At 36.2% G+C, this 21,616-nt stretch overlaps 2 protein-coding genes across 2 annotated transcripts; both read left to right on the top strand.

The window, feature by feature from the left end:
* The first annotated feature begins 69 nt into the window (after positions 1–69).
* On the top strand, positions 70–8,266 carry snrnp48 (small nuclear ribonucleoprotein 48 (U11/U12)). The gene is made up of 9 exons (XM_053493973.1): positions 70–384; positions 551–664; positions 784–844; positions 1,976–2,056; positions 3,814–3,993; positions 4,125–4,246; positions 4,371–4,468; positions 7,774–7,920; positions 8,070–8,266. The coding sequence occupies exons 1-9, from the start codon at positions 241–243 to the stop codon at positions 8,128–8,130; spliced, it is 1,008 nt and encodes a 335-aa protein (XP_053349948.1). The 5' UTR covers positions 70–240; the 3' UTR covers positions 8,131–8,266.
* Positions 8,267–10,016: 1,750 nt separating this feature from the next.
* Positions 10,017–19,938, top strand: zgc:113232 (uncharacterized protein LOC541546 homolog). The gene is made up of 25 exons (XM_053494447.1): positions 10,017–10,316; positions 11,894–11,978; positions 12,716–12,784; positions 13,769–13,959; positions 14,035–14,088; positions 14,200–14,253; positions 14,348–14,401; positions 14,485–14,538; positions 14,741–14,794; positions 14,938–14,991; positions 15,179–15,232; positions 15,338–15,391; positions 15,482–15,526; positions 15,888–15,941; positions 16,018–16,071; positions 16,274–16,327; positions 17,150–17,221; positions 17,388–17,423; positions 17,674–17,718; positions 17,831–17,863; positions 18,073–18,219; positions 18,466–18,642; positions 18,829–18,919; positions 19,086–19,163; positions 19,331–19,938. Exons 1-25 carry the CDS (start codon positions 10,296–10,298, stop codon positions 19,534–19,536), a joined length of 1,890 nt encoding a protein of 629 aa, XP_053350422.1. The 5' UTR covers positions 10,017–10,295; the 3' UTR covers positions 19,537–19,938.
* Positions 19,939–21,616: the final 1,678 nt, after the last annotated feature.

The raw sequence follows: 21,616 nt of genomic DNA, 5'->3' as shown, positions 1-21,616 counted from the left end.
GGTCCTGGATCTGTGAAACTAACCGGAATAAGGAAGCCCTGTACTTCCGGGTCACGCGGTGTTTGTTTGGTCGATCCCAAATCGCTTCCTATTGTAGTGCACTGTGAAGGATGTGAAGTAATGGCTAGTGGTGAGACATGCTCCTGAAACGCTGTTAGCTACTATTTCATACAATAGTAGTATGTTGTGGATATAAGCTTTGAACAAGACTTGGCTTAGGAAAGTAGTGTTGAGGTAAAAATGAGTGAGTTTGATTCCTCCGAGGCGCTTCAGGGTCGGTTAGAGACGCTGCATCAACTGACTGAGTTTAGTCAGAGCTGTCGGACACAACTGACAGAGCTGCTCGATGTGCTGGGATGGAGCTGGGAGAATTATTCCTCACAGGTAGTAACAACAACCTGATTTTTGCATTAACCAAGACATAAGAGAAATTCCTGTTTGATTGAAACATACCAGGCCTGTAACGCTATGCTATACGTGTGTGTTAGCCATGGAAAGCTAATGCAGCCTAGCACTAGCTTGCTGAAATGTCTGACTTGTTATTTCTCAGGACATGTTGGTAGTGTGTCCCCTTGACTCGAACCACACAGTCCCGTCTAGAAACATGGAGAACCACAAAACTACTTGTCTGCTCACCCAGTTAGGATACTCCAAAGAAGAACAGGTTTGTTTATAAGCCTCCTGGTTATTGAGCTGAATTCTTAGAAATTAAGCTTTATGTGCTGAATGCCCTAATAATAATTTATTCATCACAAAACGTTGCCTTTTTTGTGTGTGTTTTAGGCAGAGATGTACGATACATCAATTTGCTATGAGAAGGCCAACATTCCCAGCATAAAATTGGGTGAGACTGCTTGAAGGCAGTGACACATACACATTCTATATATACAGTATATAGCTGTGAAAAAGCATCTTCCTGTTTTGTATTGTTTTTGGATATTTGCCACATTTAAATGATTAAACAAATTTTAATACACAAAGATAGATCCAAAACCCAGCACCACTAAGTGGCCACTGTTAACAGCAAGGCCCTTAACCATCAAGTGCTCAGATGTATAATGAAACAAAAATTAAGTTGCTCTGGACAAAGGCGGCTGCCAAATGCCGTAAATGATTTCTGCCAGAACATTTGAATCAAGAAATCACTTAAATAGGCGAAGTGAAGAAGGCTTAAAGATCGCAAAAAGCAACACAATTTAAAGAATTTTAAGAGCAGACAAGTAAACATCTGTCTGTAAACAGTTACCAAGCCATTTCTAAGGCTTTGGGACTCCAATAAACGACAGTGAGAGCCATTATCCACAAATGGACAAAACTTTGAACAGTGGTGACCTTTCCCAGTAGTGGCCGGCCTACCAAAATTACTCCAAAAGCACAATGGCTACTGATCCAGGAGCTCATAAAAGAACCCAGAACAACATCTAAAGAACTGCAGGCCTCACTTGCCACAGTTAAGATCAGTGTTCATGATTCAAGAAAGAAACTGAGCAAAAATGACATCCATATGAGAGTTCCAAGGCTCAACACACATTTGTCAAAAAAAAACATCTCGAGTATCCCCATGAACTTTGGTCAAATATTCTGTAGACTGATAAGACAAAAGTGGAAAACAAAAAAAAATTTATTTGCGTGATGTGTATCCCTGGTGTAAAACTAACACAGTGTTTCATAAAAAGAAAATCATACTAACAGTTTATGCTTGACAACCCTTTAATGGGGCTGAATTAAAACAAGTCTAAAAAGAAGAGTGGGCCAAAATTCCTAAACTGCTATATGAATGGCACATCTGCAGTTTTTGTAAACGCTTTATAGCAGTTGTTGCCCCCAAGAGTGGATCAACTAGTTATTAGGTTTAAGGGCAATTACTTTTTTACTTTATGTATAAAAGTTGATTAACTCTTCCTAATTGTATAGTTGTTTTATCCATATCTTTTCTTGTTAGAGATTAGAAATCATGTATTGTTATTTGGTACAGATAAAGATACACAACATCAGGTGATTCTGCAGGCCCGGGCAAGTGCTCCTCTTGTTCAGTCGACAGGAACCTACTGCCAAAGTAAGTCTCAGGACACTTTTAGAATGTTTACCTCCTTCACAGTTTGTTTTAAGCTACACACCTTATATCTGTACCTTTTATTTGTACTAACCATTACCACAAGGGGTGTTCAAGTCAAACAAGTACTTTGATTTGTGGAGTATAACAGAAAACTGCCTTTATTTCTCTATATAAATCCCCTGCTACACTAGTGCACTTATTCCAGCGTTCACTTCTGGATACCATCAGGGTAGAATCGCTACACATTTACACTAAAACTATGGCCTTCCAGGAACTAATGGTTTTAAAATCACTTGAAGAGAGGTCAGTACTGTACTGGGATGTGGCAGTAACTCTTAGGCAATTCCCTGTAATGTGCAAGTGGTAGGTCATGCAGTATGAGGTCATGTATGCAAAATGACTTTGGTGTTTATATCAGGTATTTTTCCTGAATATGTTCCAATTGCTCAATGTACACGAAAACAACTGCAATGGGCTCCAAGCCACCTTGCCCAAAATTGTTATTTACAGGTGTACAGCCATCTTTATAATGTTTTTACTGTTTAAATGTTTTATTACAGAGTCCCATCACTGTGTACTATTCTTCTTCTGTAAATGTCAATTGGTTTTGCACCTTCATTCACAAGATATTTCATCACAAGTCTGTGATTGGTACTGTCATGATTTATTTCTGTTTTGTATTTCTTTCCCTAGTAACAAGGGTGAGTATTAGAGGCTGTCTACTCAAGACATTTTTCTGCTCATGCTTGATGTATCCTTTTGAAATATCCTTTAAATGATTTTTTTTTTTTACATCCTTTTCATTAGAAATAATTCGATTTTTTTAAGAGACCAGTCATTGATAGAAAAATAACTATTATACGGAACAATTAAAATTCACTTAATAGGTGCAAACTTTCTTCTGAAATAATATAAATCATTCTTATTAATCTCTTTATAATCTGTAGGACAAACAAGATAGTTAATTGCTTATTATTCAGGTTGATGGACACAAAAAAGAAATGCATGTACAGTTTTTGGCATTATGGCCATTCTAAATATTTGGCAGGAAAAGGGCACATAAGCTTACTCATGTTATCTTGATCATGAAGTTGAGTGTAGTCACTTAAGTCTTGAGTAGATCAAGTTATTAAATTATCTTTTAAACATACATGTGCCAGAATCTCCAGTATATTCATAACACTTAGCTAAAGTGTTTCTTACCTGGTATAAAAGGCAATTCACAGACGCCGAAAGACTGCAGGGCGTGAAGGTGTATGTGCATTGCCTTCAGTTCCCTGCTACTTGACGGGGACACTAGTCAGAGGTTGTTCACAAATTAAGTTTTCTTGCGGTTAACAAATGCAACAACGTGTCATGTATACAAATCTACATTAATGAAATTCCGTAACTGAAGTAGTTACTTATGCTGACTAATTATGACCATCTAAATTCAAACACTAGGTGTCAGTATATTTTATGACTAAAACTTTGGTCATTGAGTCAGTAGCAAGAGAATCCACTTCCGTGGTATGTTTCAACAATATGTATGCCTTCTAATATGTATTAATTAAAGTCAGGTCTTGTGAAAAATTATTGTGAATGTCCTACAAATATGTGTTGATTACTCTAATCTGATGTTAGGAGTGTACATTTGTGTTCATAAACTAGATCCTGTGCATTTTTTTTTTTGTAATTTTAAGAAATATCTATATGATTTTATGAAAACTATCCTGAAACTAGTCTTTAACAAATACAGGGTATTTTTGTGTGTTTAGAGGATTACTCCAGTGAGCCTGCAGATGTGCCTCAGAACCACAAGCGAGCGATATGTGACCTCACAGCAGCTGACCGACTGGCTCTGTATGATCACGTCATACAGGAAGCCATACAGCAGAGCGCAAAGACTTCCAACAATGAAGATCTTTACGTGGATCTTGTGTCCAAGCTTAACAAAGGCAAGCAGTCAACTAATGTCCACTCAGTTTAATGTTAGCATTTTGCAAAACACGGATTCAAGTGTTAGCTGAATTAGGAACTGTATTTGAACTGTCTATTGCCATGTTGTAAATCCCTTCTTTAAATATAGATGAAGAGAAAAGTGGCCCAAAGTCTCACCTTGAAGTCTTGGCTGAAATGAGGGACTACAGGAGACGTCGTCAGTCATACAGAGCAAAAAATGTTCACATCACCAAGAAGTCATACACAGAGGTCAGTACTTTAATGCTCTTTTTTACCCTCTTTCTTTCTTAAGTGCATACAAGACAGTGCTGAAGAATCAGCAAAGATTTTGTTTGGAAAGTTTGGTCATGCATGTAAATATTGTGTTGTAAAGATCATACGTGAAGTGATTGATGTCCACTCGGGGGAGCTGGCCAAGCTGTGGCAGGCGGAGAAAGTGGAGGAGGAGAAAACTTCACAACACTCTCACAGGTATTGTTGTGTAGTATTCTACATCACTTTAGACTAAGTGATCAGACTAAATGACCAGAGCCATTCCACAAGTAACCCTAGTGATAACAGATGGTAACAGCCTTAGAATGTTTTATAATATCACTTTTACTCAACGTCAAAGGTTTTCTAATATTATTATATTACACTAACTGTCGGTCACAGCCTGGGTGAGTGTTGGTCAGTATGGCCGCAATACTGAGGAAAGAGCAGTTGCCTGGCAAATCCCACATTCGAAACCAGTCACAAAAAAAACCTTTAATTAAATTTTTGTCTTAAACGATGCGTAATAGTTAAGTCTCCTTAATAATTCATTCATCTACGTCATTCAGAATTGGCTCTGTGTTGTTTTATTTACTCTTACAAAAGATTCAAACACAAGGCAGAATTCTAAATATCTCCATAACCCCTGATCAAGGGCACTACTTCCTATGTGAGAGAAGCGGATTATACACCCCTGTAGCACGCTAGATTCCTATTTTATGCTATTTGCGATTTAACTCCAGAAACCGGAAGTTCAATTCAATTCAATTTTATTTGTATAGCGCTTTTAACGATTTACATCATCACAAAGCAGCTTTACACAATTAAAAGAATTAAGTTTGTATGAAATGTGAATGTGTATGAATCAAAATTATATGATTGTCCCTGATGAGCAAGCCTAGGACAACGGCGACAGTGGCAAGGAAAAACTCCCTGAGATGGTAATAGGAAGAATCCTTGAGAGAAACCAGACTCAACAGGGAACCCATCCTCATCTGGGTGAAAACAGATAGCAGGGATTGATGTGCATAATAATATGCGAGACTGGTAGTTCAGTATAAGAGGAGATGTGTAAGATTAAAGTCCAGTTTGTTCCTGGAGGCTCAGGTAGACTGTGAGAAATTCCAGTCCTGAACTATTGAGCAACTGAAGTCACAGGTCCTCAGAGAACAGCTGTCTGCATCAGTCGAGGACAGGACCACTTTCATGGAAAAGTGGAACCAACCCCAGTCACCACACGCATTCCAGGCAGAGCACACGGAGGCATCCATGTGATGAGATCTCCAACCAGAAGCAGGACTCCAGGATGAGTTAGAGAGGTCCAGCGGGCAGAGGGGGTCTGGATCACTGGCAGCTCAGGAGCGACATGTATAGCTCGACAGATGGGTAGAGGAAAAAGGAGAGAGAGAGAGAGAGAGAGAGAGAGGAGAGAGCAGAAAAGGAGAGAGCAAAAGAGATGGAGAAATAACAGTTAGGTATGGTCACAGTCGAACAATGTAAAAGGTGAATGTATATTTAGTGCAAAGTGCAAGCAGAGACTCTGGCAGGACTAACTATGACAGCATAACTAAAAAGGGAGAGCCAGAAGGAAACACAGACATGAGGGCTTCCAGAAATGTAAAGCTAACAAATCACCTCACCGTCAACAAACCTGAGTGATCAATGAGAGTGAGGAAGACAGCATCTAAACATACCAGTTCACCATAATACTCTACGTCCATGAGTCCCCCAGATCTGCTCCTTTACCTAAGGCAAATCTATTTATAAAAATGCTTGGCTAAATAAATAGGTTTTTAGCCCGGACTTAAACACTGAGACTGTGTCTGAGTCCCGAACACTATTTGGAAGGCTATTCTATTACTTTGGGGCTTTGTAAGAAAAAGAATGCTATCCTGGTAATATTATCTACATGTGCTTCAAATTTTTTTTTGTACCTGCAGCGCTGACCGTAATGCTGTTTGTAATTCAAAACACAGGTTTATATTGAATGAACATGGTTAACATGTCACGGGTAGCTCAGTGGATAAGGCATTGGACTACGGTTCGTAAGATCCCAGGTTCAAACCCCACAACCACCAAGTTGCCACTGTTGGGCCCTTGAGCAAGAACCTTAACCCTCAACTGCTCAGATGTATAATGATAAAAAAAAATAAAAAAATGTAAGTCGCTCTGGATAAGAGCGTCTGCCAATTGCCCAAATGTAAATGTAAACATGTTAACTTTTCTGTAGTAGCATCTCATTTGCAGGAATTTATGACTATATGGTGCATCGCTACATAATCTAATAATAAATGGGATAAAGAGTTGCTGTGTAAACAATTAAAGATATATAGTTGTTTATAGTAAACTTTCTCTAAGCAAACATTTCTTTAACCTTTACAGGGGATTCTCGAGTGCCAGTGCTTTGTAAATGTCAGTGGATTTTTCACAAACTCCTTAGAAAAGAGAACTTTCTAGAGGCACTTTCCAGTTTCTCTGTAACTTAAGGGTTTTTTTGTTGTTATTATTCAAGAAGAACGAGAGGGAAGCTTCTGAGGGAATTATTTCTTTACAGCTGCTACATCATAAGAGGAACAAGCTTGTTTTTTAGAAGTTCCCAAGTATTAAATGAAGCTATAAAACATGTTGGCCATTTAATACATTGAAAACATGAAATTACTGGTAAATTGCAGTTTTGTCAGCGAAATAAACCCTTCAGAATGTATTGTCACTGAAAAATAATAGACATCACAAACTCATCTTTGATTGTTGTTCTCTATTGAAATGTCTTACATTGTTTTATTCCTTACTTATGCATACTTAGTCAAAGGTAGAGGTTAGTTTTTTTAAAGAAAAGAAATACAAACCATATTTACACTATATGGCCAAAAATTTGTGGACACCTAAATAACACCAATATGTGTTTTTTGAGCCTTCAGTTGCAGATTTATTTCCCCCCTTTGCTTTTATAGTAACCTCCACTCTTGTGTGAAGGCTTCCCACTAGAGTTTGGAGTGTGGCTCTGGAGATTACCTCATTCAGCCACAAGAGCTGGTCCAGCACTTGGTGAGGTCCAGCACTAATATTGAGTGAGGAGACATGAAATGCAGTCAATATTCCAGTTCATCCCAAAGGTGTTGAGTGTCCTGCACAACCCCTGATCTCAATTCTACTAAAGTTCTCCCAGTTCAAACATGGCAATCCATCTCTTTATTGATCTTGCTTTGTGCCCAGGGGCATTTTCATTCTAGAACATGTTTAGGCGTCTCAGCTCTCGTGAAGGAAACTTATAATGTTACAGCATACAAAAGCATTCGATACAGTTGTGTGCTTACAACTTTGTGGCAATAGTTTGGGAAATGACCACATGTTCAGATGTTTTTAAACATTTGGTCATACTTTTGTAGAGATACCAGACACACACAGATGTGCTATATGTATTTCCTATGTAGAGGCACGCCTTGCAATATACCTCCAATATCAGTATGCTGTATTTGATATACACTGAGTTTTTTCCTTTTGTTCCTTATTATTGTGGGGTCTAGGAGGCTGCCAGATAAGGGTCGTTCTGCCTCTGTCGAGTCACGTGAATCTCATGTGAGTTCCAGAGATGAGAATAGCTCTCGCCACAAACGTCACCAAAAATGTAGCCGTGAGCACAGCCAAGAAAGAGGAAGCAAAAGCAGAAGGAGGTATAGCACTGAAACACTAACTTTGATTATTATTCCCAATAGAGTTACACATTGCAAATGATCATAAAACCATGTTCTTTAAACTATTGGAACATTCTGGGGTTTTTTTTCTTTGCCATTTTTACCTGTTCTCTTCTTTGTGTGTCCAGGGATTCCCACTCTCCTGAAGAGAGACATCATAAGAAAAAGAAGAAAAAACATAAGTCATAACTTAACTGAGATGGTAGTGATTTCCAATATGTGAGGAAATCATTTAAGACATACCTGCCATTATTTTGTATCATCTGATTGCCGATTACAAGGAATTTCAGTGTGTGTAAATAAATAAAGGATATGTGAATCTTAAGATGCTGTTGTAGTGGTTGTCGTCTTGTGAAAACTTAAAAATATTTTTTTTGTAATTTGACATTTATGAGTTTCATGAGGCTCTATTTGAAGGCCTGACTGTTCTGCTCTAGTGATAAAGTTTAGGCGGTTTACAAATCGAGCCAAAGTCAGAGATTAGTCATATTCGCAACTATGCTTTTAAGTGGGTGTATTTAAAATTGTTACCCAGGTGTTGTATTCAGCATTCATCATAACTAAAAACATTTTTTAAAAGACTATACATGTAGGTGAGCTAATAGAAAAGCTTATAAAACTCTATAAATGGTAACATGTCATTGTTAAAATGGAAGCTTCTTTAGGTAGAATTGTACAACAGTTAGTGCCAGTCCATTCCATTGGATGAGATGTAATACAGGAGTGATATTCATTATATTTAGTATGTTTACTGTAAAATTCTAAACATCAGCGAACAAGCCACATAATTGGCACATGAAAATTTTTATGAAAATTAATGATGAATTTCCCACTATAATACAGAAACTTGACATATTTAAATGAAAAAGGAAGTCCAGTTTCACCGAATGCACCTTTAATGATGATGGACAAATAATGAGCGAGCTAGGCGGTGGGTTGTCAGTGATGGTGGCTTCTTTGGGATCTATTATTGGCCTGTGGACTTGTGGCTTTGTTCCTATGAGTAAATTACTGCTTGATTACTAACTGTTAGTTAACATTTACAAATTTTACACATAGCTTCATCATTAACAAACTACAGTACAAAGTACATTAAGACATGGCATCACTGCCAGTTGTCTAAATATTAACCAAGTATAACTTGATATTTCTGCTTATGTAGTCCATAGCAAAAATAAACTGTATGGCCAAAAGTTTGTGGACACCTGACCATTACACCTATATGTGGTTCTTCCCCGAACTGTTACCGCACACTTGATGATGAATAAGAATTTTCACATATGTTGGGTAAAATCCTTTTTATTGCATATGCTATCTTGTTAGGGCACTGGGTCAGCTATGATGTGGCATTCTTGGAGCAGATGGAGTTATTGCTTAAGGGCCCAACAGTGCAAGCTTGGCAGAGCTGGGGCTTGAATCCCACAATCTCTTAGCAGTGACCCAGATCCATGAATGCTCTGAATAGCACAAATCCCCCTATCTACAGTACCACTCCAAAGTTTAGTGGAGAGTGGAGGATAAGGGGAGAATCTGTAGTCTGTAATATAATGTTGAAAGCATAGGGACACATGGGTGTCATGGTAAAGTGCCTGTGTAAGTCTGCATAATGTAAAAAACATCATGTTCCTAAATGTTGATAGCTATCTGAACTAGTTGCAATTATGTATACTGAAACTTGTTTCAGCCTTACTTTGGCACTTAAGCAACAAATGTGTTATTTAAGGTGTTCATTTTAAATTATGTAATTAACACTAGTGTTACTATAGGATGATCATTTGCCTTATGGTTGAATAAAATGCTAAACCAACATGTTTTTTACAATGCTTATGGTCTGTTTATACTGATGACCTGCTAATGTTAAGTAACGTGTTAAATAATGCTGACTAAGGGACCTAAAATGTAAATAATTAAATATAATTACATATGTTTCTTCTTGGAAAATACAAATGATAAATTAATTGCAGTTGTAAGAATCAGATGTGTTCCTATCATCCTTATTCATCACTATGTTTTTATTTTCTGAACCTTTGGCACACTAGCATTCCATTTCTTGCCTGGCTTTAATGTGTGTTTGGGGAAGGTTCAGGTATTTGTCACCCAGCTGAGAAAAGGATGGATTGTGGAAGAGCCTGATGAAGGCTCAGCAGCACTGCATGGCTTTCTCAGCACTGCAGGTCCAGCGCTGTGCATGAGGTTTGGGAATGCTGTAAAAAAATTTAAAAAAAAAAGTCACATATACACAGAGCACTGCGTTCTCACACTGCCCAAACGGAAAGCCTGTGTCTGGGGAGAGAGGCTGGTTTCAGTGGGAATTACGTACCAGTTGGAATCCAGAGCAGGAAGGCCCATTGGCCATGGGAGGCTCCAGGCTGAAGGTAAGCATACTGATATAACTCTAAAAAATTATGATGTTATAAACGATTATGAATTTTGTTGTAATTATTGTATTTGTTTTCATTGTGGTGCATTTATTATCTCTATATTTTCTAGATCTATTATCTATCTATATTTTATGATCAGTATTTAACTATGGGGAATTATTATAAGAGTTTGCTCTTTTTCGAAAGGGTCATCTGCTTAATGTGCTAATTTTTACTATGAAACAACACAGGACAAGTGTTTCTGAAATACACATATGGCAAATTCCTGAAATGCTGTTTGGGGTTTTTGCAGCAAAAGTAAGTCTGCATAATGTAAAAGAAAATACAAGTAATAATGCTAGGTCATCAACTCTACAGGAAGTGCTCATGGAGAATTTCTTACTAATTTATTTTTCTAGTGTTTTGTCAGGCTTCTGTGTGGTTTGGAGTGTGATGATAATCTTTTAGTAGAAGTGATAAAAACTGATTGTTAGATCAGAGCACCATTACACCTTTCTGCCCCAGAGAGCCTTTGGGTTAGTGAGAATCGTCTGTAAGCTCCACCCATTAATTGTAAATATATTAATTCTGTTAGATGGAAAGTTCAAAAGGGGCATGACACATGTGAATGGCATGAAAATACTTTACCTATTATTGACATCCCACTCTAAAAAGAGTTTTAAATAGTAAGAATGTAGTGTGTGTGTGTATATATATATATATATATATATATATATATATATATATATATATATATATATATATATATATATATATATAATTTTTTAATTGCCATTTCTATGGTGCAAAGCAAAACTTTTACACGACAGTGTGAAATGAGTACAAGATGAGCAGTAGATACACAAAACAATAAATACTCGGGACAGTACGTTATAAGCAAAAAGGACAAAACTATACTGTAAAGTTGTAACTTGTGTTGGTCGATTGTTCTTTTTTCTTTTCATTTTATGATTGAAAATGTGTCTAATGCAGGTAATGAAAAAATGGTCTGTTTTTAAGCTCTTTAAGGTTGAAAATAGGGCTCATTTAAAGGTCTTATAGAGCATTCGTTGCTGATAAAGCTGTGTAGACAGTGTTCAACACCGCCAATAACATTACAAGCAAAGCTGAAAAAGATCCATGGTGACTAAAATGACATGAAGTAAAGATAGCTGTGTATGTGACATGCCACACATTATTTAAGCTATTAAAGAATTGTTAAGACAGGGTAAGATAAGATGAGAAAACAAATAATCATTTTTTATTTATTTATTTACTATTTATACAGGCCGTGTATAAGTTAACGTATACAAGTTAAATAGACAGGCATCTGGTCTGGAATGTAGGTGCAGGAATGTGCTTCACTAGGTTAAGAACAAACAGAACACCTTAAATAAGATCGCACAAAATATACAGTGTACCAATAATGATTAAAATCAGTATCCATGTAGAGAAACTGAAAAATACATAGAGCTTCAGTTGTTTTCTGGCAGACAACTCTGGTTTATCGTCTTTTTTAAAGTATGATATCATGTTTTATAAAACACAGTATTAATCATGCTCTGGTTTATGTGTTATGTTATTGCTGTTAGGTGGGGGCTGTGTGTCTAGGCTTGGTGCTCTTGCTGTGCATGCTCCACTCCAATGCCCAGGAAGAATACTCCGGTACTCAATCAGGTCAGGATAAAAATACTTTTTAAATAATGTCTAACAAGTGGGTCGCAGCCTGGAAAGTCCTGTCAGATGTTACTATGGCTAAAATCTGTAAATAATATTATTATTATTAATAATAATAATAATTTATTATTATTATTATTATTATGCAAAACTGGGTCCTTTTTATTGTAGCATATTTTGAGACCTCATCTTCAAGAAACCATAATGGAATATTACCTAAATTAGATTTTCTTTAATTGTTTAATCTAGCCTAACCCTAAGGTAATGAACTAGTTTTATAATTATGGCAGACAAAACAGTCTGTCTAAAGATGTCAAAAATTTTGCTAATTAAGTTCAATTGAGTACAAAGTTATGTACAAAAACAAAAATCAGTTACGTTTATAATCAGCTGTCAAAATGTCTGTTATACTCCTGTAATCTAGGCAGAATGCAATAATTATGTGTAATTTTCTTTTTTTCCCCGTCCTTTTCTTTTTTAGCCTTATTTATTTATTTTTTTCATTTACTTTCACTTTACTGGATAAAATACACAAAAGAGAGAAACATTTCTATTCAGGGAAATCCTGTAGTTTTCAGAACTGTACTTAAACATGGGCCAGGGTTTTTCCAGGCTGCCACACAAATGCCTTTACATAACATTTTATTTTGCATTATACTTTTATGCTAATATACTGTATCTTTGATGTTTGTTTTCACTCAAAAAGCATTTTAATAAAGCATTTTAACCCTAATTAGGTGAAGACCATACATATGAAGGCTCTCTAGTAAATGTATATGAAGGCGAGTCTGGAGACCCACAACCTGGTATGATCACATCATCTAAACATCCATGAAACATTAATAATATTGGAATTTTCTAAAAACAACTAAGAAACAAGTATCTTTTTTATGTAGAGAACGGTTTGCATTTTAGGTGGTAAATCCCATGAAAAATAATGTAAATGATCTTAGCCTAAACTTCCCGTCTCCATGTGTAGCTTTAAATAAATGGGATAAATACAGTTATGTCATATAACTTGTCATAAACTTATTTAAAAATTGAACAAGCTGAACCTACACAATTAGCTTTACCACATTCAAAATATATAGATGACATTCAATGACATTAAGTAAAATTTCTTGTACTTCTACTCATTAACATGCATTTGTATCTCCTTCTCTGAGTCATTCCTCATTACTGCTCATTGCGTCATTCGTGATGTGGACTTCTTAAGATCTGGGGACTTTAAAAGCTGAATCTACATTCTTGAACTCTTTCCCTGCATGCATGGCAGGCCGTGATGTGCTAGGTGTTCTGATGCCTTTCTATCATGGACAGCATTGACTTTTTTTTTTAGCAATTTGTGCTACAGTACATTAGCTTTTCTGTAAGACCGATAAGCATATATGAACCATGGGTGCCTGTGTTCATGTCACCAGTTTACTGATATATAATTAATAACAATGTTATTGAATTTGCCTCTTGTGGTGTTAGTATTGTGCCTGACTGGTGTATGCACCAACTATGCCATCAAAAACTTTATATATTTTTTTTGTTATCTTTCCAGTGCTATTTAACCAATGTTGACAACCTCAACCAGTCACAACAAGCAGTGCCTCAAAGTTTAATTTCAATCCATTTCAAGTGGACTAATATCCAGAGCTAAACATCGTTATGAGGATGAGCAAACTGTGAAAGATAGAAAGATAGAGAGAGTGTGTGTGTGTAAGAGAGAGAGAGGGAGAGAGTGTGTAAGGAAAATTATAAAGCAGTGTCTGCATATGACCCCAAAAATCCTACTCCCCCAGGGGTCACCATGATCACAGAGGAAACCTACACATATGAAAGCAGCACAGAGTCTTACGACTATGCCAAAGAGGTGACCACTCTGACCACCCATGTCCCGTATGGAGAGAATGCTCATCTAGGGGAGGAGAGACCCACTGAGTGTGACTGTGAACCAGGCGAGCCAGGGTTTGCTGGCTTTCCTGGCCCCAAGGTACATTAGGTGTAAATGGGTAGGATTTATGTCAACTATACTGTTGTTTTGACACTAATATCTCATTCTAATTAGGGATCTGTAGGGCCACAAGGAAAGCAGGGATTTCCTGGTCTTCAAGGCAGGGAGGTAAGAGTTTTAGAGTTTGGCCAGAAAATCAACGTATGTGTCCTGGATATCAGTGTTTCCAGGAATGTTTCAATACCTTTTAAAAAACATTAACTTATACCATGCTTTCAGGGATACAAAGGAACCAAAGGGGTTCGAGGACGAGTAGGAGATCCAGGCCCTGAAGTAAGTTCATATCATTGCTAAACATCATATTCATATCTGGATCATTTTCATGCTTATTTGATCTTTGTGCTTTATGCCTTCTCTCACTCTAAAGGGTGAACCTGGGCTTGATGGAGAGGATGGTGAATCAGGTTTCTCTGGTGCAATGGTAAGTGGAAAATGGATTTAACGTATACTGTTTGACTCTGTCTTCGACTGTGTCTTACGCATGTCCTAATTCATGTTTTCTAGGGTTTACCTGGGCTTCCTGGGGACCCAGGTGAGAGGGGCGAGTTGGGATTAAAGGTAAAAGCTTTTTGAATATCACTTATAAGTTGATAATTGATTAATGTTCAAGAAGAGGTTTAATAATAAATAGTTTATATAGTATATAAAAAAATAATATTGTGTGTATGTATCTACAACATAGTAGTGTAATTACATGTTAATGCCTGATTGCTTATTATGCTATTAGCAATGTTCAGTACTGAGCCAGTCTATTTTATAGGGTGAGATTGGGTTGGAAGGTCCACGTGGAGGAGTTGGGCTTTCAGGAGAGATTGTGAGTAAAGTGACTTATTTGGAAAATGTTAAAGGGGATGTGTGTTAATATATGCATATACTTTACATTTATAGTCAATATAGTGTCCTACAAACAAAAGCTCTGGCGTATTTCTTAACTATCTGACTTTTCTTTGATTTCAGGGCCCAGATGGGCCAATTGGTCTACCAGGAACTGTGGGAGGTAAAGGTGTTAAGGTAAATCAGTCTCACGTATTGTAAACTAGACATATTGTTTCAGCATAAAAACAGTATGTGATAGGTTGATGTTATGCAGGACACATTACATACATTGAACCGAACAAAATGAATCAGAATTCTTCATGATAAAGTATTTTTATGATAAAGTATGATAGGAATGATGAAGTATCTCTAACTGTTTTAGGGATCACGTGGGAAACCTGGGAAGCAGGGGTCTCAGGGATCACAGGGACCAAAGGTAAGCACACAAAGAAAAAATTTATACACAATGACATGACATAGTAAGTTCCTTTTAGACCTTTTATATATATTAAATTAAAACATCTCTCTTTTTTGCTCACAGGGTCAGACTGGAGCACCTGGTTTTCCTGGAGATGTTGGGGAACAGGGGTACACTGTAAGATTAATTTCTTTTCTTGTAATCCCTGCATCCTTATTTAAATACAACTCATTATACAAAGCATTCCCTGTTATGTGTATTTTGCAGGGTTATCCAGGAATACCAGGAGATAGAGGAGTGCCAGGACCAAAGGTAAGAGTCAGCGACTATATCAAGATGCCCTACTGATTTGCTTTACAAACTAGTGTTTTAACTGGAATTAGTGATGGTCTAAAACTACATACAATTTATGTAAATATGCATATGTCTTTATATATATATATATATATATATATATATATATATATATATATATTTTTTTTTTTTCTTTTTTTTTTTTTTTCCAATGCTTGTTTTTGCTTTCAATATTCAGCCAATCACACCTAACCTCTTAAACTCAACGTTTACATTTGAAATCCTAAGTGGAAGTCAATAACCCAATATGTTCTCTCATTGCTATGTTGTACATTTTAAATTTAATAATATATTTGTTTTTGCTTTTTTTCCTGATCAGGGTGATGAAGGATTTAGTGGCTTGCCAGGAAGTGATGGAGAGTCGGGAGATGATGTAAGTTTCAGCTCACTGTCTTTGTTCAGCTCTTAATATACAATATGTAGCTGCTATGACTTTCTCTTTTTCGCAGGGTCCAATAGGAGTTCCAGGAATTGAAGGGCCACCTGGGACGTTAGGACCAAAGGTAAAATAAAGAAAGTAAAAAAAATGTAAAATAATTTTTCATTTCTTTCCTCCTCTTTCATTTTAAGGTAACCTATATCTATCTAATTTCTGTGAAGTGTTTAGATAGTTATAAGAACCTGTGCTTATGATAAAAAATAGAAAATAAAATGAGACATCAAACCAAAATAAAGTAATCCATTTCTCTCCTCCTCTTCTTTAAGGGTTTGAAGGGGGAACCTGGCCCAAGGGGACGTCCCGGGAGAGTGGGGGCTGGGGTAGGTGATTCATCCTGCATTCAAAACAGTATGAAAATATATTTTAAAAGGAAGTCATGATATTGATCAGTACTACACATTTCTTTATATTTGTTTCGATATGTGAGTGTTTGTCTAAAATGTGTCATGAACTTACTATGCTTTGACAATAATTGATTCTAATTTAAAAAAATCAAGTAGTCAAATCTGAAAAAATGCTTTGTGTGTCAGATGTTTTAAGTCATAGATACCAGACATGGGGTACTAGGTACTCTCCCTTCTAAAGATAGTCAGAGGGGATTTACAATGGAAGTGGAAGTGGTACTGAAAGTGAAACCTAGCAAAACCTGTTTTTTTATACACCCTCGTATTTTGACCTTTTTTGGCATGATATTTACCCTGTGTGTGCATATATTATAAAGGGGTTCATTTTGGATTTTTGGTTAAGTGTGCTTTTTACATTTTTTTAAAGGTTTTTAAGACTCCAGTTTGAGTCATTTGCTGAATATTTTCTTTAAATGTGCATTATCTCAATACAATCGACTGGCAATGGTGAGGTTAAATCTTTGGGTCGATATGGACCCCTTGATCTGAACTTTTCAAATGTAAGTAGTAAAGTACTGTACCACTGATGTCACAACTTGGCACAAAATAGCAAAATTCTAGCCAAAATCATTCTTCTGCTTGATGATTAACAAACCAGTAAAATAGTAAGAACTGATTGGACCAGTTCACTATGGGCAATTATATAAATTATGACTTTTACAGTTGATAAACAGTAATCCTTACATTCTATGTGTGTTTTTATTTTAATTGTTTTTAATTTACTCTTATGTGCTTCAGGGCCCACAAGGGGAAAGTGGTGATTCAGGGATTCCAGGAAAGCCAGGTCCGAAAGGCCTGAAGGGTCCAACTGTAAGGATCTTGCCCAACTTGTGTTATAGAAATAACCAGTACACTAAAAATAAATTAGATTTAAATTAAATTAAAATTTAATCATAAATTTTGATATTGAATCAATTTTAATACCTTTATCTAGGTTTATTATATTATATTAACTGACAGAGTCTCTGCTTTGTAGGGTGCCAAAGGGGAAACTGGAGAAGATGGCATGAAGGTAACATAAATTCTGTGAAAGACATTAGATTTGCTTAACCCATATCAGTTTTTGGAAATCACATACAGAATGTACAGTCATGGTTTATAAGTCTACTAGCCACCCAAAAAAAATATCCATTTCCTCTTATGAGTAAAAAGTTCTTGTGATTGTATGACCTGCATGCGATATTTAAAACAGTATTAATATCACATGATATCAAATGACATTATATATTCATATGACATTACTCGTGTTTTTGTTTTTTTAGGGTGAAGTAGGACGAAGAGGACAGAAGGGTGTTAAGGGGGAAAAGGTGAACAAGATGACATTTGATTTTATCTGTTCGGATTTACATTGTTTCTCTTCTTCTTTCCATTACGCACTTTTTTTAACCAGTACTTCCTTTCTTAACATTTTTCACACAGGGAAGTTCAGGCTCACATGGTGACAAAGGGCAGGTTTGTTGTCTAAGCATTAACAGTATAAGTTGATTTTTAATTCACATTTTAACACAGCTTTTTATGCAAATCAGAATAGCAGACCTAAACAATAATAGGTTTATTTTCCTTACATGGTTCAGAACCTCATTCCTATAGAAGAAAGTCTACACAACTATTTTTATATCATTGTCCTGTTACTATGAGTTATGCATTATGCATTTTTGCAGCAAGGAGTGAAAGGCTATGTCGGAACTATTGGACCCGTTGGTCGAGTAGGACCTCCAGGTATTCCTGGCCCCAGAGGTGACTCTGGTCCTGCTGGGGACATGGGTCTGAAAGGGCGTAGTGGACCAAAAGGAAACCCAGGTGAACCTGTAGGTATCACAAACACAAATAATTTGTTTTTAAAGTAATAGATTAAAAAAGTGTGTCGAGTTTCCAAGCTTACTATGACTCGAATGCCAAAAAATACAATTAAATTGACTTTTAATGGATAGAGAATGAAAGACCATATTAAATACTAAATGTTTTTTTTATTATTTAAAACATGCTGACTTGTATACAAACATTTAATAAATGGCTGGAGAGTTGCGAGTTATGTATCACTGTGCACATTGCAGGGTCCTAGTCTGTCAGATGAACAAGTTCTACAGCTGTGTCGGGGTGTGGTTTCTGCGCAAATCTCTCAGTATGCCTCCTCTATTCGAGCAAAGTGTTCACAAGGGTGTCCTATCAACAACCGCACTCTGATTGGACCACCAGGACTTCAAGGGCCTCCTGGAAGTAGAGGCAAATCTGTGAGTTTCTAAACACATTAAAGTTGATAGTTATGAAGAATGCTATGGATTTTAAAATTCATATGAGTAATATCTATTTGCTTTGGCCTAATTATGTGAAGTCGTAAAACTTTTTTTTTTTGTCAAATTGTCTTTTTTTTATCCATCACAGATTTCACTGAAGATTTCTGTTTTGGTTTTGTTCAGGGGAAAGCTGGAAAATCTGGAGCTAAAGGAGCCAGAGGACCTCAAGGTGTAAGAGGTCTAGAAGGACAGAAGGGAGCACAGGGTGACAGAGGTACAGCATGCAATTAATCGAGCGACAAAAGAATGAAAAATGCAAAGACTGTTTAAAATTATAGTTAACTATACTATAGTTATAATTATAGTTATAACTATCATTAACTATATATATATTTTTTTTCATTATTATTATTATTATTATCTCAAATTTACCCTTAAAGGAGCAAAAGGTCAAAAAGGGCAGAAAGGTGACCCTGGCCAAGGACTTCCTGGGCAAGATGGTCACCAAGGCCCCAGAGGTAAAATGCACCTTAGAAGATTACACAGTATTTAAATATGCATACAGACAATTCCTCATGCACTATGCATAAATCTAGAAAAGAAGATACCATAGTAAAGCTTAGACTTGAACACAAAACAAAAGATAACACACTTTAAGCTGACCTCAACAAACTTCCCCATATAGGGCTTCCAGGTCATCCAGGCGTGCCAAAGGATGGACTTGATGGACCTCAAGGACCTCAGGGGTTCCCAGGGCCAGTGGGTCAGCCAGGTATGGCTGGTAGTCCAGGTGTCCCAGGGGTGTGCGAGGCACGGGACTGTAGCATTTATGCACCTGTTGTCCGTAAAGAGCAAGGACTAGTAAAGGGCCCTCAAAGTTCTGGGATTTAAGCACAAACAAGGATGGTCGGCATTCAGTCTGCTTCACAAGAGTAAACTACCCAGGCTGCAGTCAAGTGCACATTTTGGAAGACTTACCGGGGAGGACAAAAGCCAACCCAGACCTCTCTGAGAACGTTATGGTTTTTATTTTAACCATAGGATTCTGTGATTATTCTAAAGGAAAGACAGACACGTGACTAAATAAATGCATTCAAGTGTATAAATGCAGAAAGGTAAAAATGCCTTGTGCTTTATTCATTGAGGAAAAATAAGTCTTGGTGTTTTCAGTATCAGAGATGCTGTGGCTCCCCTGCAAATAAAAAGGCATGTAAATAATCTTGTAATACATCTTATGTACATGTACTGTTTTACTAAATATCATTGTTAAAGATAAATGTGTGACTTTTTCAACATTTAGTCCTGACTTATTTAGTAATTATGTGAATATGAGAAATAAGAATGTTAAAAGATCCCCAACCACACGGTAAGGTAAGGAAAGGTTAGGGTTTACTTTTACAGTTACATTTTTTACTTTAATTTCATTATATTAAGCCAAATAATAATCAGAACACATGAATTATATGCACATTTTATTGTAAAACATTCTTTAAAAAACAATCCTTATAATTAAAACATTCCAAATACATTCCTTAAAAACACGTTGAACCAAGAACAAATTTTTAAGCTGCTGTTCATGCTTTCTCATAGGGAAGCATAAAACATCAGAAAAAAAACTATCTGTCCTCTTCCATAACCATAGGCTCATAAACACTCAGGATGAGGTAGATTTACAGGGGAGAGAGTATTGTCATCCCTCCCTTATACCCTAATAATAACATGGCCAATTTCGTTTTTTCTGGACTTCTGGACATAGATGCTGTTTGAATAAAAAAATTTCATAAAAAAAATACATTAAAAATATATATTTTTTAATGTAAACAAAAACACAATGAATTCAAGTTCAAAATGACTAAAAAAAAATATGTGTGAAGCAGCTTTTACTTACAAATATTAAATAATTTAATGTATTATTTATATTATAAATTTATATTAAAATTTATTTAGTATAAATATACTGCTTGGCCAAGAACAAAGTCACAGTTTGTACGAAATTTGTTTGTAATGCTCTGATTAATGTTTTGGCTGGCACCAATTGATTTAATCCTAAATTATATAGTGAGAAGCTTATCATTATTTTTTTTAACAGCGACATGGAAAGACATATCCCATAATTGTGTAAAAGATGTTACTCTGTTTAAAAAGGGTCATATTACTGGCCTGTGTCAAGGAAAGACAACAATTAAGCGCCTTTCTGAAATTACTGGAGTAAGTTAAGAAAAGTCCAATGCATTGCTACAACCTGGAAGAATAGTGAAATTCAATGCCAAGAATCATCAGGCTCAAATTGTAAGAGTGGTTCTGGGAAAACAAGTCTTTGGGTGCGCTGGAGAAGACTTTACAGAGTGGTTGTTTTTCCCATCAATACAAGGTCTCAAACAAAAAAATTATACAATTCAGGTAGAAATAAATGTTATGCTGTAACTTGTTTGTTGCCAGCGAGTGTATCTAAAAATAAAAATACATAGTATAAATAAATATATATTTAAATGGCCTATTTAAACTCTTGTGCTTCGGTGTTTCCAATTCTGTGGAGCAAAGATGTGAAGTGTGGCGAATCCTGTAAGTACTAGCACCAGTAGTATGAGACAGGCATAGATACCTGATGAAGAAAGAAAAGAACAAATGTCCATGTTTTCAGATTTGTTAGATTAGTAAAAATTTTCTAGATTTTGCAAAACATCAAGACAAAAACTCTTGATGTATTTCTATTGTGCATTACCATAACGGTCCCGTTTCTTGAAATTCTGTAGTGGTAAAGGAGTCATCTGCAAACCTAAAATAAAACAATGTCAATATTATTAAAGAAAGCAAAAAAGGAATGATAAATGAAATTGTCCTTGTATCTATTAAATATAAAACAGAAATTTTGTTTGGCCGGTGTCTGTGTGCTTATTTTGCTCGTGTTTGCGCAGGTACGTCCGATACAGGCTATTCTTTTTTTACGCCTTAATCAAATTTTATGTCATAC

Source organism: Clarias gariepinus, chromosome 4 (assembly GCF_024256425.1).
Source record: "Clarias gariepinus isolate MV-2021 ecotype Netherlands chromosome 4, CGAR_prim_01v2, whole genome shotgun sequence".
NCBI classification, from domain to species: Eukaryota; Metazoa; Chordata; class Actinopteri; order Siluriformes; family Clariidae; genus Clarias; species Clarias gariepinus.
Note: the sequence above shows the minus strand (reverse complement) of the source record. Positions and strands in the feature narration are given on the sequence as shown.